At 35.8% G+C, this 21,296-nt stretch overlaps 5 protein-coding genes across 9 annotated transcripts; 1 reads left to right on the forward strand and 4 right to left on the reverse strand.

Annotated features, from left to right (window-relative positions):
* Positions 1 to 396: 396 nt before the first annotated feature.
* On the reverse strand, positions 397 to 1,868 carry LOC105164712 (profilin). Its single transcript, XM_011083434.3, has 3 exons — positions 1,639 to 1,868; positions 1,248 to 1,385; positions 397 to 758 (listed from the first exon to the last, which is right to left on the reverse strand). The coding sequence occupies exons 1-3, from the start codon at positions 1,759 to 1,761 to the stop codon at positions 624 to 626; spliced, it is 396 nt and encodes a 131-aa protein (XP_011081736.1). The 5' UTR covers positions 1,762 to 1,868; the 3' UTR covers positions 397 to 623.
* Positions 1,869 to 2,776: 908 nt separating this feature from the next.
* On the reverse strand, positions 2,777 to 5,893 carry LOC105164711 (uncharacterized). 2 transcript variants are annotated; one of them, XM_011083433.3, is made up of 4 exons: positions 5,735 to 5,893; positions 4,793 to 5,020; positions 4,618 to 4,719; positions 2,777 to 3,728 (listed from the first exon to the last, which is right to left on the reverse strand). In XM_011083433.3, exons 2-4 carry the CDS (start codon positions 5,007 to 5,009, stop codon positions 2,983 to 2,985), a joined length of 1,065 nt encoding a protein of 354 aa, XP_011081735.1. In that variant the 5' UTR covers positions 5,010 to 5,020; positions 5,735 to 5,893; the 3' UTR covers positions 2,777 to 2,982. The 2 variants fall into 2 exon arrangements, with proteins under 2 accessions (XP_011081735.1, XP_011081734.1); XM_011083432.3 differs by having other exon boundaries at positions 5,611 to 5,887.
* A 1,133-nt stretch (positions 5,894 to 7,026) lies between these two features.
* Positions 7,027 to 10,389, reverse strand: LOC105164710 (uncharacterized). Of its 3 annotated transcripts, none has more exons than XM_011083430.3 (6): positions 10,251 to 10,389; positions 9,083 to 9,203; positions 8,431 to 8,569; positions 8,225 to 8,353; positions 8,048 to 8,138; positions 7,027 to 7,569 (listed from the first exon to the last, which is right to left on the reverse strand). In XM_011083430.3, the coding sequence occupies exons 2-6, from the start codon at positions 9,157 to 9,159 to the stop codon at positions 7,400 to 7,402; spliced, it is 606 nt and encodes a 201-aa protein (XP_011081732.1). In that variant the 5' UTR covers positions 9,160 to 9,203; positions 10,251 to 10,389; the 3' UTR covers positions 7,027 to 7,399. The 3 variants fall into 3 exon arrangements, with proteins under 3 accessions (XP_011081732.1, XP_020550079.1, XP_020550080.1); XM_020694420.2 differs by lacking the exon at positions 10,251 to 10,389 and adding an exon at positions 10,109 to 10,244 and having other exon boundaries at positions 9,087 to 9,203; XM_020694421.2 differs by lacking the exon at positions 10,251 to 10,389 and adding an exon at positions 10,109 to 10,243.
* A 403-nt stretch (positions 10,390 to 10,792) lies between these two features.
* On the forward strand, positions 10,793 to 15,908 carry LOC105164709 (ATP-dependent 6-phosphofructokinase 6). 2 transcript variants are annotated; one of them, XM_011083428.3, is made up of 13 exons: positions 10,793 to 11,036; positions 11,748 to 11,794; positions 11,904 to 11,943; positions 12,049 to 12,111; positions 12,218 to 12,355; positions 12,683 to 12,841; positions 12,981 to 13,034; positions 13,545 to 13,613; positions 13,987 to 14,116; positions 14,465 to 14,718; positions 14,957 to 15,005; positions 15,076 to 15,230; positions 15,461 to 15,908. In XM_011083428.3, the coding sequence occupies exons 1-13, from the start codon at positions 10,935 to 10,937 to the stop codon at positions 15,689 to 15,691; spliced, it is 1,491 nt and encodes a 496-aa protein (XP_011081730.1). In that variant the 5' UTR covers positions 10,793 to 10,934; the 3' UTR covers positions 15,692 to 15,908. The 2 variants fall into 2 exon arrangements, with proteins under 2 accessions (XP_011081730.1, XP_088737848.1); XM_088881722.1 differs by lacking the exon at positions 10,793 to 11,036 and adding an exon at positions 11,095 to 11,514.
* A 431-nt stretch (positions 15,909 to 16,339) lies between these two features.
* LOC105164708 (serine/threonine-protein kinase Aurora-1) lies at positions 16,340 to 20,301 on the reverse strand. Its single transcript, XM_011083427.3, has 9 exons — positions 20,148 to 20,301; positions 19,206 to 19,322; positions 18,189 to 18,335; positions 18,016 to 18,111; positions 17,790 to 17,885; positions 17,622 to 17,718; positions 17,282 to 17,399; positions 16,837 to 16,909; positions 16,340 to 16,742 (listed from the first exon to the last, which is right to left on the reverse strand). Exons 1-9 carry the CDS (start codon positions 20,181 to 20,183, stop codon positions 16,641 to 16,643), a joined length of 882 nt encoding a protein of 293 aa, XP_011081729.1. The 5' UTR covers positions 20,184 to 20,301; the 3' UTR covers positions 16,340 to 16,640.
* Between the last annotated feature and the right edge of the window lie 995 nt (positions 20,302 to 21,296).

The following is a 21,296-nucleotide window of genomic DNA, read 5'->3' on the forward strand; positions in this document are numbered from 1 at the left end:
ACAAATAAATTTCAATCAAATATTGAATAATTTAATTTATTTTCAGGTATTAAATTCCAAATCTCGAATCTTGTAATTGTGGGTATATGTCCGTCCTTTCACATAATAGTTAGATTGTAGTTATTATTTTCTTATTGTTAATACTTTATTTTAAAATTATTGTCTAAAATTGTTTATATCTTTAAAAAGAAAAAAAACTCCACGGTCCGTCTCCTGTAACATTTAGATAGAGTTCAAGTACAATCAAATTTTGATACCACTACAATTTATATCATCTCTTTCTCAGGAAAGAAAAGAAGAAAGAATTGAGTACGCTGGTGGTTGACTGTCTTTTCTCCTTCACGACAATAACCTTTTGTTATTTTGTTTTAAGCGTAGTATGTGTTTTACAAAGAGTTGAAAATACAAGAGCATGTATATTGTAGGTTAAGATACATGCATCTTTCACTTTCCATTAGCATTTGGGAAAACACCAGCAAGCCTTCAAACTCATGAAACACCAACACCACTATCTCAACTTATGGCAACTTGAGATTTGCTCCAGATGAAGTAGGATGTTGAACATCAAAATAACACAAAAAGAGAGGGAAAAAAACATTGTGGGCTTCAACAATATGGAGACATCACAGACCCTGTTCGATGAGATAATCACCGATCCTCTCGACGACCATATTGCACTGGCCGGGGGTCATAGGCTCGTCGTATATCCCAATCAGCAAAGCCTGGTTCGTCTTCTTAACAGTAATGCCACCAGGACCCTAACAAAGAAATTAAAATATATATAACTAAATTGTGCAAATAAGAATCAAAAACAAGATTCAAGCAAAAAAGATAATGACAAGGCAAAGCCTCTGCATACTAAACATCAACAGCATAACCTCAACAAATGTGTGAAGATGAACAAGTTTCATAAGAGTGTCACAAAGAGTGGGCCTTGCCAAGGAACAAAAGGGCTCTCTCCAGCACCAAATGCAGTTCAACACAAGCAAATGTATATTACTATAAGATCTCAGCCGACTCTGGCTTCATCAGTTTTAGGGTCCTTTCTTGATTAGAGTTGAATTATATATTTATAAACCATTCCACAACCATGATCAGCAAAGTACGTACTTCGAACAATTACTACAAGAATGGCGTCTGATATAACTATAAAAGCTAGTAATGAAGTCGTCCAAGCCTCTGGCATTCAATTGTAACGACCCACTCAATTCACAAATAAGCAGTAGCACACTATACCAAAACATTACCTTCTTTCCTCTGATTACAGCTCCTGGTTCCCCCTGGATTACCATATACTTAGTTCCACCAAGATGTAAGCCTGTTGGGGCAAGTTTTCCTGGCTCCTCAAAATCATCCATAATTGCTGCTATTTCTTCTGCTTTAAACTGCGATCCCACCAAAGGGAATTCGTAAATTCTTGACACGAAGATAATTTATTTAAATGAAAACACTTGTTAATTGTTTAAGATTTAAGGTTATGGTAACTTTACACTAATAAACTACAGACACATTGATTTTGACTGATCTATTCCTCTTTCCTCCTAAAACAACCGAGCATCCAGTTTTCTGCACTTCAGTTGAGCACAAACTCAAATCACAAACCAAAAATGGAAAAAGCTTAAAAGAAATAAAAAATACCTGGGGAAAATTGGCACTTTGAGCCCAGACGGCGCCGTCGTGTCCGATAATAGCAGCAGAAGTGAGATGATTGCCATCGATCTCACACATCAAGTGATCGTCTACATAACTTTGCCAAGACATTTTGCTTGTTCTACTTCCTCGGGCTCAAAAAAAAAAAAAAGGAAAATTCAAAAAAAGAGAATTCTGCTGCTGCTTGTTCTTCTTCCTTTGATTTTTCCATTTTCCCGGTGAGTTCAGTTCATTTATATGGAAGTTTAGGAAAGTGGCGTGGAATTTAAGCCAAGTTCGTATGTTACACATAGTGGCGCTGGCGGCACAGTGGTTGATGCGTGATACGGTTGGCTGCATTAGCGGTGGTTGATATCAATCCCACGTCACCACATTATTGTAGTGTAGTAATAATAATAATATTCCCTCTACTTTATAGAATCATTAATATGTGCAGTCCACTCCAGCATAAGAATTAAAACTCCACATTGTGTCAGTCTTTCGTCCAACAAAAGAATACGGGGCGATATCAATTGTTCCTTGCGTTTTTACACAAAACCATAAAAATACATTTTTCTTTTGCCTATTAAGGGGAGGGCCCTAGGAATGTTAGCACATCGTCTACGAAAGAGATTCATTTTTCTTAGTCAGATGAGCAAAATAGTCATACTGCATGACCATGTTTTTATATGGACGATAATAACTAATTTTACGACAATTCATTGTGTTTTTACTATTTCTTCAACAATCCATTTTATGCTGTGTTTTTACTATTTCTTCAACAATCCATTTATGCTGTGTTTTTACTATTTCTTCAACAATCCATTTATGCTGTGTTTTTACTATTTCTTCAATCATCCATTTATGCTGTGTTTTTAATGTTTTCTCGAAAATTCATTTATCCAAATTTTGAATTTCAAAACCCCACGAATTAAATTTAATTTAAATTTCAAATCAGTCACTAATTGTGGACATGCACCCTTCCTTTTTTCTTTCTTTCTTTTCCCCTTTATTTGAGTCAAAAAGAATTGGAATTGACAAATCAATTTCAAGAGGCATCCAGAGTACAAAACATAAACTCACTGACGAGGTAAAAGAAGAAAAGGAAAAGGGAAAACAAGGGGTTAAAAAACCCCCCACAAACATAAAACCACTAAGCCCAAAATCATTTTACTCAAACTTATGAACATCACAATCCCCGTCACATTTGCACAGGAAGCACACCCAAAACTGAGTAAAAATGGTAAAACAAGATAATGAGAAGGGCCCAAAATTAACAGCTTCAAATTATAAAAGAAAACTGAGAAAATAAATAGGGAAGCCAGACAAAGATGCACAAGAAGCTAAATCTGCCTACAAAATATTTGGAAGTTGAGAATCCAATCTCTGCTGCAACTCTTTGATCTTCATTGAGAGCTCCGTTTTCTGCTCTCTGTAGCTTTGGAGCAAGTAGTTTTTCCCCTCAATCAATTCCTTCAATTCATTAACTTCCTTCTTCAACATTTCAATCTTTTCCCCATCTCCTCTTCCTTTCTCCAATGACCCCAAATTACTTTCAACTTCGAGATACCCATTAGTATAACCATTCATCCCGTCAGCCTGAGCCGGCCAAACAGGAACTGCAGTGGACTTGTCACCAGAGTTAATATCTCCAACACAATGATCTGCAATTACCTTTCTTAATCTCTGAATTTCTCTTTCTGAATCAAACAAATCCCTATTTGCAGCATCCAGCAGAGACTGCAGATGGGAAGAATGTGAAAGCTGAGCACTTAGAGAATTTTGAAGCTCAGCAATTTGATCCTGCATTTCCAGTATCATGTCATCTCTTCTCTTCAACTGTTGTCTCAACTTCTGTATAACCTCCCGCTTGCTGAAAATGTCAGACCCAGAATCTGAAACGCATGGCGACTCAGAACTGTTTGAATGGTGGAAAGGCTTATGGGGCAGCTCAAGGCAATCAGGAGAAGATGACCACATCACTCCATTTTCTTTCTGAAACTCTGCAGTAGGAACAGTCACAAGAGGAAGAGCCACTTCAGGCTCAGTCATCATTTGGCCATTGTGTTGCGGTTTGATTTCTACCACATTCCTGGATCCTATTCGATCAGCGGAAAAGTTTAAAATTTTTTATATAATGGAAAGAATAATACAACTTAAATACCGTATGCACACTTAAAATGAGAAGAGAAAAAATAAATAAGTAAATAACTTATATCATTGCTACTTGCATGAATACGACTTTGTTATATCTGTCTGATATAGTAAAACAAGTGCTTCATTTCTCATGGAATTGGAACTGCAGTATTATACTTCAGCCACTTGCAGGAACTAGCTCCTTAAAAAGCAAAATAACTTTACAAACTGAAAAATGAACCTTGAAATGATAAGTTTTTTCTTCAGCCACAGGCAGATAGGGGAAAGAAGCAATATAATTTTATACAAGTATGCATTCTCAGAAATACAGATAAGACTCCACATGGATATACCGTCATTTACATTCTAATATACTTAAGGAGAAATATGGCGATTACTACTTCCACATCAGAGGCTGGTCCAGGATTTTGTTCCAGCAGAGCCAAGTTCTGTGCACTTACGACTCTTTGATTGGGACGGGGAACAAAGTGAAGAGAATAATGATTTTTTTTTATATAATTTGCTTAATTAAACCTCGACTGGGAAAACAGTCCTGAAGTTGGTATTAAATATCAATCTTGTTCAAGACAGAACAGAGGAAAGGAAAAAACAGAAAATTCAACAGCTACAATGTTCTAGGATTTCATTTGGAAAGTGAACTATACCAGAATGCATAAGCTGCCCCATCTCCCAGGCAAATCTTCAAAATAACCATTAAGAATAATTTTTGCACATCGTTATAAGCGTCAAGCATAGCCCACTAGCCATATATAAAATGAGTAATCCAAGAAAGAGGATATCATGACTAAAAGAATATGTACAAAGGTAAATGATCCGGACCAAGATGTATACCATTGTAACGACTGTAGCAACCATCATCTTGTTGGGAAAAACAAAAAGAATTTGAATGCAAAGGGCAGCTCTCTGACTTCTTCCAATCATCAGATTTTCCATCTGCATTAGAATCAACTAACAAATAGCATCAAGAAACTTCAGAAAATAAGCCACGTTAATTCGCAATACATACTTTTTAGTCTTTGGCTGCTATTATCCAGTTGCTTAGCATCATGAACCTGCTTAAGCTTATAACCTAGGCGAATTGACAATGTACTCAGCAAAGCACCCCCTGCGATAAGGATCCAGTTTGGGCCCCCCTCCTGAAAATTTCTTCCCCTTGGCACCTCACCAGTTCTTGGCTTCATGATGAGAGTTATCAAGGTGAGAGACCAAATGCTTCTGATCATGCACCAAAGGCCTACATTTGAAAGAGATAAACATATCGCACATTTAAGAAAAAAAATCTTACACTTAATCCATATTACTCACCGATAAGAAAATGCAAGATAAATATGAATGCAAGAGACATTCTTGTGATCAATAAGCCAAAGAAACAGAGCCGAAAATTATTTACACTTACAAACTAACAATTGCTTCATCAGTTCTAGCCATGCTTCACTTCAGACTAAAGTCTCTGCACCTAAATTCATCATTTCTAATTATGCCTTCATAATAAATTACAGCATTCAAACTTTGTCATCCCTAAAGTTCTCCAATGATCAATCACAGCTAATTGACCAAATTTAAAGCAGCAAAAGAGCACAAGAAACATATGCATTCAAAAATTTTCGAAATTTATAAATCCGAATTGACCAGATAAAAGGTAGCAAATAAGGTTCAGGTTACTAATCAGCCTAGATTCTGGCTAACGTAGCTTCAGAAGTGGAATACGTCTTCTGAAAGCTTCTATAAGATCCTCGAACAGAATAAACTGCTGAATGAAGCTAATTATGCGAAAACCCAGGCGAATAATCATCATACACAGAGGAGAGAGAGCCTTTATTCTACCTAGGGTTTGCAAGAGAGACGGATGAAAGCCACTTCCTTTAGCTCATGGAAGAAAAGTTTTAATGGCATCTTCGAGTTCAATTGATGTCTATAATAGAGAAAGAAGTGAGAATAACGACTGTACCATAAATAGAGAGGTGTACCGACGGAGGCGCTGCTGTGGTGGACGGCGGTGCTGGCAGCGGCAATGGAGAACGGGGGTGGAACGGGACAGATGAAAAGGATGTGAGTTAGAAATGGGGGAATGAAGCTTTTTTCTTTTCTCTTTTTTAACTAAAATGAGTAGTGTTTTGTTTTGGTGTAATTACAGAAATTTCCAAGACCCTCCTCCTCCAATAAACATTTTAATTTCATTTATTATAATTTAAAATTAAATTTCAGTAGATTTTAGGAAACAAGTAAAATAGAGGTAAAGTTAAATTGTATTCATATATGTACTTCCTTGCGTGATATTTGCTGCTTTCAATAGGCATTTTTTTTGAAAAATATATCAAATAATTATATTTATACTCCTAATATATTATCTATTTATACAAATAACCCATATTTGTTTGCATACCCAACAAAAAAGAAAAAATTGGGATAATTTTTCTTTAATTGTTGAATTTTTAGCAGTGTATGTGTAATGTTTTAAAAGATATTTAGTGATTTGTGTAAATAATATTAATTTCTTTTGTATATGTATGTATAATTTTTTAAAGACAATGACATTTCAAATAAATATGGCATAAATCAAGAGTGTGTAAATATAATGATACTAAAATATATATATATATATATATATATATATTATATGTAACTAACTTACTTGCAAAGTGGCTGTGGAGCCCTTTGATGAGGAACCTGCATAATTTTTGCACTTGGCTCGAATTTAGTTAGTGTGTTGATCTTTAGGCTCTAATTTTGGTTATACCATGAAAAGTACAAACTATAGAGAATTATTTTGTAACAAATACCAATAAAAATAGTTGACTATTATAAATATGAACAAACTCAATTTCAAAATTTTATTTTTTTATATCTAAATGTTAAACTCTGTTGTCGTCTAGGTTTAATGTTTTTAATTTAGATTGAAATTAAATAAAGAGAATTAAAAGGGATTTAAATAAAATAAAACAACGAAATTTTGAAATAATGCATTTTATTATGTAAACAGAATTTCACACCCTCCACGCACAGTGAATTACTCAGTAAAGTAATTATTACAAAAATATTATATGATTAAAGAAAAAAATTAAATTTAGAAAGAGCAAGAAGATGGGAACAAGAATAAACAGAAAAATAATGGAATGCGTTGGAGAGGTATATTTATAGTAGGAGGATTGATGCAAGTTGGAAAGGTGCATTTATGCTAATCTTTCAGTGAGCGAAGCAGAGGTGGATAAGGATTTTTCATAGAGTTTGCAGAAGTAAATCTAGTAAGAAAAACTTAAAAATCACTTTGAACCAATCCAAAACACAGCCAAAGCTCGTAACTACAAATAGAGCCCGAACAATGTTTCTGAAAGGAGGAGGAGTTGTCTTCGTAGGTAGTGGACAACCTCAGGCGAATCCTAATTGCTTGTTTTATATAAAACTACCTCTATTCTCTCTATAGCCACGCTACCAAAAGTTCAATAACATCGCTCCAATATGAACCTTGAAAGCAGTACAAATTTAACAAAATGCAGCATGACTATTGAATGAGAGAGCGAGGGAGAAAGGGAAGGAGGCCATGTCGAGCTAAATCATTCGGGGCTCAATCAATCTCTTGCAAATATTGCCAGGAACATGTAGAGAAAAAATGACTCTAAGAATCCTTGGTAACAGCCTGATCAGAGAATGGTGAATTTCCATTTTTTGGCAGCAGAAATGGGGGAAGAAATGATGGAACCACGAAAGCCAACACCAAACAACCCAATGCCAAAATTACGACATACCAAGCCTTGTGGGGAATGCCCAGCAACAGTTCATCACAAACTGCATAAGAGATCGAGATAGGTCAGAGAATCACATTTAATTGTGTCAGATTTAACAACAGAATGTGCCTGAAATGTCAAAATGCATTCCGTAAAAACTAAGGCATCCGAAAGGAATATATTAAAAAGAGAGAAGCAGATGATGAGAGCCAAGTAACAGTTGGAAACATGTTAAGCAACAACTGAGAGACTCCTGAAAACATCACAAAAGAACACATGCACATGAAATGTTAGGAAGAGATCATGCGTAATCTATAGAATTAAACAGGGCGAATATGACAAAATATAAGAGAAATATGCCTTCAGTATCTCTTGGAACTCTTCCCTAAAAGATCAACCAAAAGGATTAATGATAATAAGAAGAGATAAAGAAAGTTTTCTTGGTCAGTGCAGCTTCCTAACTACGAATTCAGAATACAAATAACTTCAGAGGAAAGTTATAACGCATGTTATGAACTGGGAAAAGCAGTTTGTATTACCTATATTAAACATAATATAGTCCCTTTCCTGTAATCCTGGTATTGCAACCACCCCTTCAGGTTTCACGTTGACAAGCATAGACATGCCACCCTGCACCAAAATTACAGAACAATAAACCTTCCATAGAGCAGAGAACAAGAACACTCTTTTATAGCCATGACAAAGCATTACAAAACCTGGTCAGTTGACAAGAGCATTCCATCAGTCATGAAAATTATCTTTTCAGTATTAAGCAATTTTCTTCCTAGATTCAGCCCCAAGTCTGCACTACCTCTGTTTAGTTGCAAAGAGAAGCTGGCAGGTATCTGTTTTTCACTTAATCTTATTAGCAAATGTAGTTAACAAATTCTCAAAGACAGAAAGATAGAAATGACGTACATACAGAAGCAGGATATGATATCTTCACTTCATACCACATATGGGGTCTCAATCCTCGCAATTGGTAGAGACGAGCACCATTTTGTAAAGGCAATGTTTCCTTCAACAGCTCCTCACCAACATGCAAATCTTTTTCATCAATCCTGACAGTTTAAGAAAGACTATGACAATACAAACAAAGCCAATTATACTAATGAACTGATCATTTGCTGATAAGATGTTCACCAAATACAAAAAGTTAACTGTTACATGCTATAACAAATTGTATGTTCATAAAAAGAATAATAAGGAAAAAGAAAAGAAAAGTGAAAAGAAACCATAACTATTGAGTACCCTGATTAAGTAGAACCAATCTCCAAATAGGAGTGTTCACAAAAGCTGAAAACAAATAATGCCAAACCAATTTTGTTTCCTCATCAATGTTGGTTAATATCTAAGTTTCTCATCTTCATCAAAGTAACATCTTCATCTAAGTTCCAAGAGAAGTTGACTTCAAAGTCTTCGGGTTACCATAAGAGTAAAAGTTGAAGAACATAAGGAACACTAAAATGCCACATCACCTTCTGACATTTAAGTTTGATCTCAACCAACAACAATGTAAATCTTACGCACAGTTAAAAAAGGAGACACTGCAGTCCTAGGTATCAACCACTTACATACTTCCATAACTGGAGGATGGCCCACTGAGTATAGTGATTAGGAAGCATAAGCACAAATACTTGAAGTATTTCATGTTTTGGGTCAATCCAAGTGTCCCCCTCCAACTTGACTAGATACCTAAAGAACACAAGAAAATTAGAATATAGTGGGCAAAAGATAATATGAAAAGCGGCAAAACAGTTCACTCAATCAGCTTTTCAGATCACGGAAACATTTTCTCAAACATTATGCTGACTGTCAAGATAAACTGACAGAAAACATAAAAGATAAAAGAACAGTTGAATATTTGAGTACAATATCCAGAACCTAAGACCTGATGAAGACAAAGAAAACGAAGATGATTCAAATAGAAATTCTTTATGAAAATTAAAAAAATAAAGTTCAATAATAACCAATTTTATTTTAGTAAGAACTGGCCAAGACCAAGTTGAAAAAATGAATGTTTGTGGTAAATCACAACATTCTTTATTTTCCTGCACATTATCCCAAATCAGCTACTGATTTGTATTACTTTCAACATGATTTCTGATAGTCGGAAGATTACCAGAGAGTACAGACAGTGATAAGACACATTAAACACAAGTTTATCAGCCTACTTATCCACCCTTAATCCTAATTTTTCACTCAACACCACTAACACGATGCTATGATCTTGAATTTTATCTAACAAATGCTAAGGAAACCATTTTTTCCTTGTGTCCGGTTTTAATCCAAAGCATGATCAGTTACTGCCTACATGCCAAGTTCTGTAGTCATCAATCACACCTAATCGACCAAATTTAAAGCAGCAAAAGAGCACAAGAAACATATACATTCGAAAATTTTCCAAATTTCTAAATCCAAATTGACCAGATAAAGGTTAGCAAATAAGGACCAGGTAACTAATAGTTTCAGAAGTGGAATTCGTCTTCTAAAAGCTTCTACACCATCCTCGAACAGAATAAACTGCTGAATGAAGCTCATTATGCGAAAACCCAGGCGAATAATCATCATACACAGAAAAGAGAGAGCCTCGATTCTACCTAGGGTTTGCAAGAAGACGGACGAAAGCCACTTCTTTTAGCTCAGGGAAGAAAAGTTTTAATGGCATCTTCGAGTTTAATTGATGTCAATAATGGAGAAAGAAGTGAGAATAACGATTGTTCCATAAATAAAGAGGTGTACCGGCGGCTGCGGCTGCGGCGCTGCGGTGGACGGCGGCGCTGGCGGGGCAAGGAAGAACGAGGATGGAACGGGAAAGGTGAAAAGATGTGAGTTAGCAATAGGGATATGCCTGTGTAATTTTTAAAAAAGTAAAGGTTATTTATGCTAACTTCTTTAGTGGATGTATATATAATTATTTAAAATACAGTGGTAATTTAAATAGATAAATTATATAATATAGTTATAGTATTTAAAAGCACTTTATTAATGCCTTCAATTATATTTATTTATATTAGTAAATCACTTATAATTATATTTGAATTTGAATTATTAATTAAATAATAAATATTATTACAATACACCAAGAATTAAATATACCAATTAATTTAATATTAATTACAGAAAAGGACGAAATAAATATTTTCGTATACAAGTATTTTTATTTAATTTTTTTCTCCGAAAGTCATATAATTGCCTCGTACTATTTTATATTCATCTCGCCAAATATAGTATAGTAGAAAGGTTGTCCGGGTCAAAATATTAGGAAAATTTTACAATTAATTAACCTCTAGAAAAGTCTCACGAGAAACTCGTAATGATTTCCATCTTTCCAACCCACCATTTATAAAAGTAAAATTTACTATAATAAACTATTTATGAATATTCATAACAGAGAACAAGTAGCAGTAGATTTTGAGAGAGAGTATGGCTTCGATGAGCAATTATCAGATGAAGGTGATCACAGGAGACTCCGGATACGTTCTCCAGGATGTCCCCCATCTCACCGACTACATCCCCAATCTCCCCGTACGTTGTCGCCCGCTCCATCTGTACTTATGTATTCCTGTGTGCATGAGTGATCATTTGTACTGCAAATCTGTATCTTACCGTGTGATTTCATGCCCTGCGTCGTTGCGTGATTCTGTTTTGATGGCTTTTTGTTTGGCGACTTGATCTTATGCATTAATGGAAACTGTATGTTTGTTTACTCTGAGGAAAATGGCGTTGCGGTTAGGCTGCAGAGCTTTTAACTTGCACACAACAATGGAGGATTGGCTTTTCATAAGTGTAGTTCGTAAGATAGTGAAAGTTCCACGGATCCATCTCCCCTGTGCTTTGTCAGCAATAACTGAAATTGGCTGCATCCTTTCATAAAATGAATGTAGTTATTGTGGAGGGGACTAGTGCATGAGTTTTGAGCTTCGTACAATTCATTGGTTTTCTCTGAGCAGGCCCAGAAAATACGGCCATTCACCTCGTGGGCCTGACATGATGCATGATGAAGGTTCATGATCTTCTCGGACCTGCTAAGGATTACATTACCTTCTGTTGATGCAATAGGAAATTGTTTATTGTATGGTTTTTCTATTACAACATTATGGTTTGAGTGTAGCTCATGGTTGGTGAAAATTTAAGAAACTAGTTTCCAAAGCTAGGACCGTGGAGAAGTCTGACATAAGATCCCATGAAATGAAGTAAAATAGTGATTTTGAAATTGGTGCTTTGTATTTTGTGCAGACCTATCCCAATCCGCTGCGCTCCAATCCTGCATATTCAGTCGTCAAGTGAGTTTAACTTGCATTTCTCTCTCTTGGATATGTGTTTCGTGCTCTTATCTGTCTTGTCTTATTACTTGTTCACGATGATAAAATATTCTTTTTATTATGGTTTCAGGCAGTACTTTGTAGACATGGATGATAGTGTTCCTCAAAAGGTGAAAATCCCACTATTTAACTTGTTCTGTTTAATCTGTGTTGTAAATAGGGTGTCATTTCTCCATCGTGGTAGTTTATCTGATTTCATGACCAATTATCTACAGATTGTTGTTCACAAGGACAGTCAACGAGGTGTACATTTTCGACGAGCTGGACCCCGTCAAAGGGTACGTGTTCTTTTTCTTTTTCTTTTTTCTCTTGGTGTGTGTTGAAGCCATAAGAGTTAGGAGATTCAGCAATTTTCCAGTTGTTGAAATGCATAGTGTTGCACAGGTCTATTTTGCTCCGGAGGAAGTGCATGCTTGTATTGTGACTTGTGGAGGTTTGTGTCCTGGGCTAAACACTGTAATCAGGGAAATTGTACATAGCCTGGATTATATGTATGGAGCCACCAGAGTCCTGGGGATTGATGTAAGTCGTCTGGATTCATGTTCATTGATGTTTAAAGTGCATCTGTTAAAATTTATACCTTGATCATTTGATTTCAAAAAAATTGATGTAAAATATGGTGAAATGCATCTAATATATTGTATTTCCTCCTCTGTAATGGATATTTAGCTTTATAAGTTCATGAATATCTCATGTTGAGATTTTATTATTGCCTTCAGCCATCTTGGTTTTAAAGAACATGTAACTTTTTCCATATCTTCTCAGAATGTCATTGCTTTGATATTTGATAAGGTACAGTTCTTATCTCTTTAACATTTTATCATACATAAGAGTTACATCTCTTCTTAGGGAGGCTATAGGGGTTTCTTTGCAAAGAATACCATTCCTTTGACACCGAAGGGTGTGGATCACATACATAAGCGTGGTGGAACCATCCTGGGAACTTCCCGCGGTGGTCATGATACCAAGAAGATTGTTGACAGCATTCAGGACCGTGGAATTAATCAGGCAAGTTTGAGGCTATACTTTTTATTACAAGAATATCTGTACTATTGATTCTGGAGTGCAACTTTCTACTTAGCATTTGTCACTACTGTTTGTCATATACAAATGCAGTTTGGTACTGATGAAAGTATTCCTGGCTCAGGTTTATATCATTGGAGGAGATGGCACTCAAAAAGGAGCTGCTGTAATATATGAGGTAATCTTAGTTAAGGAATGGCTACCTGCTTGATCATATATATTTTTGCGCCACTTAGCTGAAAGTTTTAAATAACAATTCATTTCAGCTCCTTTCTGGAGACAGTTAGAGTGACTCTTTTCTTAGCCATGATTTCATGTATTCCCGTATATCAATATCTGTAGCGATTTCATCACACTATGCTTACATGATTTCGATCATCTTGTTATCATAGTATATCTATTTCGCCAGTTCAATGCAATTATTTCATGATCTTGTGCAATTCATCATTAACCCTTGGCTGTTTTTGGCTACTTTCAAGATATCAAAGTAGAAGATTCAGGTTTTCACAACTACTTCAAATTGAGGATCTTTTTCCTATTTATTACTATGTGGTGTTGAAATTGCTGACTCTTTAATTGGTTAAGTTGCAATTTTCTAGCTTAAACGTGGATTTGGTATTCAGATCTATGGTAACACCTGCCAGGATTTTCAGGGGATGTCCACATTACCTTATTTGTCATTCTGCAGGAAGTTCGAAAGCGAGGTCTAAAGGTTGTTGTAGCTGGAATCCCCAAGACAATTGACAATGACATTCCGGTACCTGCTGACCTTCACTGATTATAGGACCAACTTTTCTTTGGACTGATTCTTCACTTTATTTGATCATATGCTTAATTTGAAGTGACTTTTGTTTCACAAATTAAACTTTGTGTTCACATGAGCAATTTCTTTAAACACCACATATGAGGTTGTGTCCGGTAAAGTCAAACTGTCTATTTCAATTTTGCTGGTGAGTGGATGACCTATCTTGTATCATAAGCAATGTGATCATCGCGTTAATTACAATTTGTGAAACTTTTTCTTTCAAAAAGCAAGTCAGAGTTTATAGAGCCTTTCCATTCTGTTGATGTTATCTTTGTAAGCTTCCATTTCTAATCAGCGCAACTATTGAACTGGTTTCTGTTATCAGGTTATTGATAGGTCATTTGGTTTTGATACTGCTGTAGAGGAAGCCCAACGAGCCATTAATGCTGCACATGTTGAAGCTGAGAGTGCAGAGAATGGAATTGGTGTTGTGAAACTCATGGGTCGCTACAGTGGTAAGATGAATTTACACACTTTGAATGGTAGTGAATCTTAAATGACCATGCCATCTACCAGCTTAAACTATTACACAGGAGAACCATTTAATATTTAATATGTTAACACGGCCCCCTCATGTGCAAACCCTCATGAGACCTTTCTTTTATTAATGGGGGCCAATGAGATTTGTTTGGCGTAGCTTTGGTACAATGTTAAGCGATCACCTCATCTAAAAGCTTAAACTATTAGAAATGATAAACGTTTAATATTTAACAATGATTCTTTACAATTGTTCTTGCAGGGCAGTCTCTCGTGCTGGCATCTTTTGACATCTTTCTCTAACCTTATTGGGATTTCTGGTGCAGGATTTATTGCAATGTATGCTACTCTGGCCAGCCGAGATGTTGATTGTTGTTTGATTCCTGAATCTCCATTTTATCTGGAAGGAGAAGGTGGACTTTTTGAATATATTAACAAAAGGCTAAAAGAAAATGGTCACATGGTCATTGTTATAGCGGAAGGAGCAGGACAGGAGCTTCTTGCTGAAAAAAATGAACAAGATGCTTCAGGGAACAAGCTACTTCAAGACGTGGGGTTGTGGATTTCACAACAAATAAAGGTACATGATATAGAGAGTCCGAGGGCTAACCATATGAATATGTTTCATGAACAGAACCGCAAACAATTAAAAAACTTAGGTACTGTTATATGCCATGTTAACGGTTCAACCATGCCAATTTAGGCATTACATGTGGATGTTTCTGTCCTCTCTTACGGATTAGGAATTAAAGAACTGAGTTACTGGAAGCAACATCATATTGACAGGTTACATTGTTAATCACTTCTCTCTTTTACAGGAACACTTTGCAAAGCGAACTAAATCTCCAATTACTCTAAAATACATAGGTCTGTACACGAATCAGGAAATTATTCGTCCAATTCATTGCAAACAAGAAACTAATTCAGTACTTTGCAGATCCAACTTACATGATCCGTGCTATTCCTAGCAACGCGGCTGACAACGTCTACTGCACACTCCTTGCTCAAAGTGCTGTTCATGGAGCAATGGCAGGTTACACGGGCTTCACCAGTGGACTTGTTAATGGCCGCCAGACATATATTCCTTTCAATGTAAGTTTAATTAATTATACTGTGGATTTCACATTTCTGGGGTTTTAGCTTTCTGATATCCCACCTTAAGGTCTTCTAATATGCTAACAGCCTAATCTTGAATTAAAATGAAAAACAAGTTGAATTAGTACCTTGCCAAATTTTTAAGTGCTTTAGGGACAGATATTGGATCTCTTTTATTTTCCGGACTGGGTGTAATATGAACTTGACAGAGGTGTTTTGGCATGCAGCGTATTACTGAATCGCAAAACAAGGTTGTCATAACTGACCGGATGTGGGCAAGGCTTCTCTCGTCAACTAATCAACCGAGCTTCTTGGGCCCTAAAGAGATTGACGAGTTCAAGAAAGAACAAGGACCTCAAACCCAATTGTTGGATGATGCAAGGGATTCAGGAAAAGGGACTCCAGGTAAAACAGACACCAACACAAATGGAATAAAAGCAAAAGCACTTGGTACTTGAGTTCTTCCTGTTTGCATGAATTGGCTCGGAAAATTAACCTATGTATGAGACATCTACCACAGTATTGGATTAATGGGGTCATTTAGGAAAGAATTTCAATGACATTTTAAGTTAAAAGTTATTTGAATTAGATATATGCAACCGAAAACCGATCCTTCTGTATGTATTTCTTGCATCAATTATTTTTAGATTGTATGGAGGAACGAGAATTTTCACAGGGGATTTCTTTAATTTAGGTTCTGGGGTGTTGATTAACTAGTTTTAGGCTGGATTTAGGTTATCAAACACAAGCAGTGCATTGAATCCAAAACATTAATAATGAATGGGTTCTAATCCAAGTACATTAGGAGATCAGTTGCTCAGTTGATTTACGTAACTGTCAACCGTACAACCAAGTACATTTGGAGATGAATTACTCAGTTGTTGATTTATATAATTGATGATTTTTCTTTGAAGGACTATTAAGTAGAAGTAGTCTAGTGTTTGGTTAACGATTCTCTATTTCCTTCCCCTATTCAAAATTATACTTGTCGACCATACCTGAAAACACCCCAACCCCACTTCCAAAAGAAGAAGGAAGAAATATCATCCGCATCTCCGTTGCTTGACTCCAAACTTCATTTGCTGAAACCAGTGAAAAATAAAAGAGAACAGAAAAACAAATAATACCATTTCCATCGTAATAATTTTTTTTTTCGATGGCTAGCATCCAGGGTAATTTAAGAAGAGGTTGGCTTAGCAGCAGCACAGTAAGTTGTAACAACATGATTCCCTTATAAAGATGGAGTTACGATCCATCCAACTGCAGAAACTACATCCCGTTAACGATGGACATTCGTCTAGCAGACACAACTCAAGCTCATATTTTACATCAATGTGAACACAACAATAAGAATGGCAGGCAGGTTAGAGGACTAAGTTTTTTGATTGACGCAGACCAGAGAAACAATCAACCCCTATAAACGCCAGAGGGATCTGCATATTGCACGATCCATGGATGCTCTAGCAGTTTGTGTAGTGGAAGACGCTTTGATGAATCCTTTACAAGCATCTGGTATAAAATAGGAAGACAGCAATAAATGATGTTAAACCAAGGTCTGAACTTAAAACAGCTTTGGTTGGAAGTAAATGATCAACCAACTTACCTGACTAATAAGATCTTTTGCAGCTGCTGAGACGATAGGTTTGGGAGGGAATTTTAGATCCACCTGAACAATCCTGCAAAAACCATAGCCAAAGCACCTCTAATTAAGTGAAAATAAAATGCAATGTGAAAGCAATGTTTCATGGATATTTGCATCAGTTTGAAATTAAAAAATTATAACTATTAGAGCAATTATGTCACCAGTCATTTCCTTTCTTCTGATTCATTTATGTGGTGAGATTATGTAGAATTAATAAACTAAAATGAAATTGTCAGTCCAGTTGAAGTAATTTAATCTGTTCTTAGATAGGAAATTGTGATAAAGATGACATGTACTTTTGACATTTATGCTTTCGTCCAAGCAGAACACTTGATTAGGCTGGACTGTAGCGGGAGTAACTGATTTTTAGGGAGGAGGTTCATATAGAAATGTGTTTAGAGTTCACCTTCTATATGTGTCTGAATGCTCCTTTGCTTCAAAAGGGGGCACCCCGTAGAGAAATTCATAGCATAAGACACCGAGGCTCCATATGTCCACATTAGCATCATGCTCGACACTCTCCACTATAAAAAGTGACAAGACTAACTTTAATAATCAACAAGAAATACGAAAAAAAGAAGAGATGTGTTATCTTATAGAATAGAATTAGCCTTATACAAGACTAAATTTAATAATCAACAAGAATAGAATTTTACGTAAACCCCCATGAGAATGATTTTCACACCATAATATGCCCTAACTCTGAACCATATACTAATTTCATGTTCTCAGAAAAATAAGCCTACCCATCTCCGGTGGAAGATAATCTAGAGTGCCGCACATAGTCCGTCTACGGTTGAATGTGTGCACAGACCATCCAAAATCTGCAATTTTGAGTTCACCCTGACAATTGGAAACACTAGAGAGTAAGAGACACAACACATGAAACTTCAGAAGCATAAGCTTACAGTTACCTGTGCTCCAACCAAAAGATTCTCTGGTTTAATATCTCTATGTATTACGTGTTTGCCATGACAATATATGAGTGCTCGAGCTAATGATGCAATGTACTGTTCCACGTTCCATGAACACACAGAAAACATTACCACTAGTCAGCAGTAAGGTAAAATGTACAGAATTAACTAATTGTTCCTAGAAGGAATGAATAGAACCCTCAAGACAGTAATAACGAGGACTCACAGTTGCAGCACGTCTCTCACTGAAGTATTTGCACCTCTGTAGCTCTTTATAGAGTTCTCCCTTGGCGGCGTATTCCAGAATCAGATATACTCGTTTCTGGAATTATAATGAAGTGAACACAAGTCTACTATAAATTTATCATCTACTAAGAAATTAAAGAAAAGCCATCATGCCTGATCGTAAAAGTAACCATAGAGCCGTAATATGTTAGGATGTCGAAGATGGCTCTGTATTTCGACTTCACGACGAAGCTGATGCTCAACCTGAGACTGTTTCAGCTGGCTCTTAAACAACACCTTTAATGCTACAATGTGATTGCTCTGCTCAAAAGTGGAAAAACTACATTTTAGTAGCATTTCTACAAGTGGTAGCAAGTTATCCTCACAGTCAATCCCTTTTCCTTCCACTTAGCAAATAAAATCTCAGTAAGATAAATAAAGTTCACATAATCTTTTTAATCCCTTCCAAATACTATATGATGGGGTAGTAGCCCCCTGACAAATAAAAGAACAAAAATGCCCTTCAAATCCCATGGAAATTGCAAAGGAGAATAAGATCCGCGTGTGAACCCACCGGTCGGGTCGCGCAACCCGACCCACTTGATCCGACCCAGATAAGAAGACCCGGCTGACAGGCCGTTGGATCACCTAACACATAAACATCCAGATGCTGCCCACGTGGTGCCATTTTATACGGTATGACAAACTATAAATATCATCAAACATGAACATTTATTGCCAGTGCAATTAATGCTATTTTGACCTTATTAGCCCTCGTAGATCGAATTCAACCCCACTTCTTAACTTAAGCATCGGAGGGCCTTAGCTGGGGGCCACCCAGCAAGCCTAACGTGTTCTATGTTCTCAGGATCCACTCACAAGAAGCTCGAAGAGGGATTTTGCGACCCGACCTACAGGCCATCGAAGGTCACGACCAGACCCGAATCTAGCGACCTGCATCACTATACTTAGTTCTCCAGAAGCCCTTGATAAGCTAAAAGATCAAAGACTAAATTTGATACTATTTTGGTGGATTTACATGAATATAGCAGCTACTACTCTGTAAAGAAAATGGTTAACTTGAGACTGAAAAAAGAAAGGTTGAGCTTTTCACATTAGATTAAGTTATTGTTATCCTGAAAAGCACACATGGACAAGAAGATTACTGATCTAAATCTAAACAGCACTAACCTTCTTTTCCCTTGCGAGATATACATGTCCAAACTTCCCTCTACCAAGAGGCTTTCCTATGTCGAAGTCATTGAGAGTCCACCGCTTTTTCTCTGCTGTTGTGCTCTCTGTAGAAGCCTAAAGGAAAAGCAGAGTGAAAGTTAGATATCCAAGCATATCGAAAGCATGCATCCACATGAAGGGAGCATATTGCACATACAACCAAATTATAGAAACTATTTGACTGTGTAATCAAGCTTATAGTGAAGAAACCAAATATACTACAGAAATTTTCTCTCCTTCCATAAAGATAAACACCAAACAGTAATGTAATAATTTTCAAGATATTAAGAAAATTAAAGCACTAATACACCATTTGATAGCATATAAATAAAGTCAATAGAACAATAAACTCCAAGCTCCAAGATGTGATCTCAACAATTTAACTTACAGTCTTGGTAATGAGAACAATCGAAATTTTCACAAGCACATTCTGTAAACTTAAAAGGATGCTAAACCCTAAAACCAATCATTATCACCCAAATCCCTTAAAACTAAAATCCAATTTCGGGAATTACATGCCAATATTGGAACTACAATCCAAAAGTATCTCCAAATCAAATGCAACGAACAACTAATCAAATAACTGAAAAGCAATCTATCTCATCCCAATTTTTCTCCAATAAACGGAGCCTGTATTTCAAAGATCGTCATAAAAGAAACTACGAGGAGGAAAAGTAGATGAAGAAGACACCTACAGCAAAGAGAACATTAAATTACGAAAAAGAAAAAGAAGAAGAAGAACGTTAATGACCTTGGCAATGGAAATCATATTCCAAAGAGATCATAACAAAGAAAATCACAATAACTCTTTCAAATTTCCAGAACCAAAATCATCAAAAACAAAACCGAAAATTTTCGGAATAAAGTTGAGATACATAACGCGCAGGCTCCTCTTTATACCTTGTGTTCTTGTTCAGACTCCGTCGGGATCCCCATTTTCCCAAGATAGACGCACTCAAACGTGTGTGAGAAAGATAGAGATATGGAGGCGAGAGGTGAGGGAGATTTGCAGGAACGAATGAATTCACATCAATTTGATTTTAAAATAGAAGAAATACAAATAAGGGTGTTTTTGTCTTTATGCGGGCAATGCTCCAACGGTCATATTTCAACAAGAGGGCCTCACACGTGGCATTGCCGCTTAATTATTTCTCAATTATATGTTTTTTTTTATTTTTAAACTTTTTTTAACATGGCAGGTGAGCCTTTTTTTCCAGGAGGAGCGTTCTAAGTGGGGCTCACAGCTTAATTTCCTGATTTGTTTTTTTTTAAAAAAAGTTGCTTCAATCGGATAATGAAAAAACCCAAATACACACATCTTGAGATGTTACCATTAAATTCTTGGAGTATATATATTTATGCATTGGATGTCCGCAAATAGCTCCCAATCTTTGTCTATGTCTATATTAATACAAAAAAACAAAAGCATCTATAATTATTAATTACATCGTAGCACTAATTTTTTATAATATTAAAAATGCTATTTAATAAGATAATTAATTTATATAATTTTTTAAATTTTATATTCATTGATAAATTAATTTTTGTTAATATAATGTATCAATTTATATAGTTTACTTTTATTTATAATATATTTTAAAGTATGAAAATTTATTTATTATATGTACGCAGATTCGACGTACCATAAGAACTAACTAAAAAAGTGACACCACGTCATTGTAATTTTTTTTCCTACAAAAGTGACACCACGTCATTTTAATGTCATTATATCAGTCATTTTATTGTGTCGATAATAACTTAAATTATTTTTTTTATTTTTTAAATATAATTTATTAATTTATATATTTTAATTTTTATTTATAATATATTTTTAAACCTAATATTTTATTTGTTATATGCTAGAAGACATGACACGGCTAGTTCTTCAAAAATCCAATTGCTCCGACCTCAGTGGTCCTTTCCCGGCCACATGATAGTACATCCATGGGATTACCACCAGGGCAGTAGCGAAAGGGAAAATTAGTTTTTAAATGCACGAAAACAGAAAAATTATGAAAATGGTGTTAGTGCAAAATTTTTAAAATTTTA

This window comes from Sesamum indicum, linkage group LG6 (genome assembly GCF_026168435.1).
Source record: "Sesamum indicum cultivar Baizhima isolate 11 linkage group LG6, ASM2616843v1, whole genome shotgun sequence".
Taxonomy (NCBI): domain Eukaryota; kingdom Viridiplantae; phylum Streptophyta; class Magnoliopsida; order Lamiales; family Pedaliaceae; genus Sesamum; species Sesamum indicum.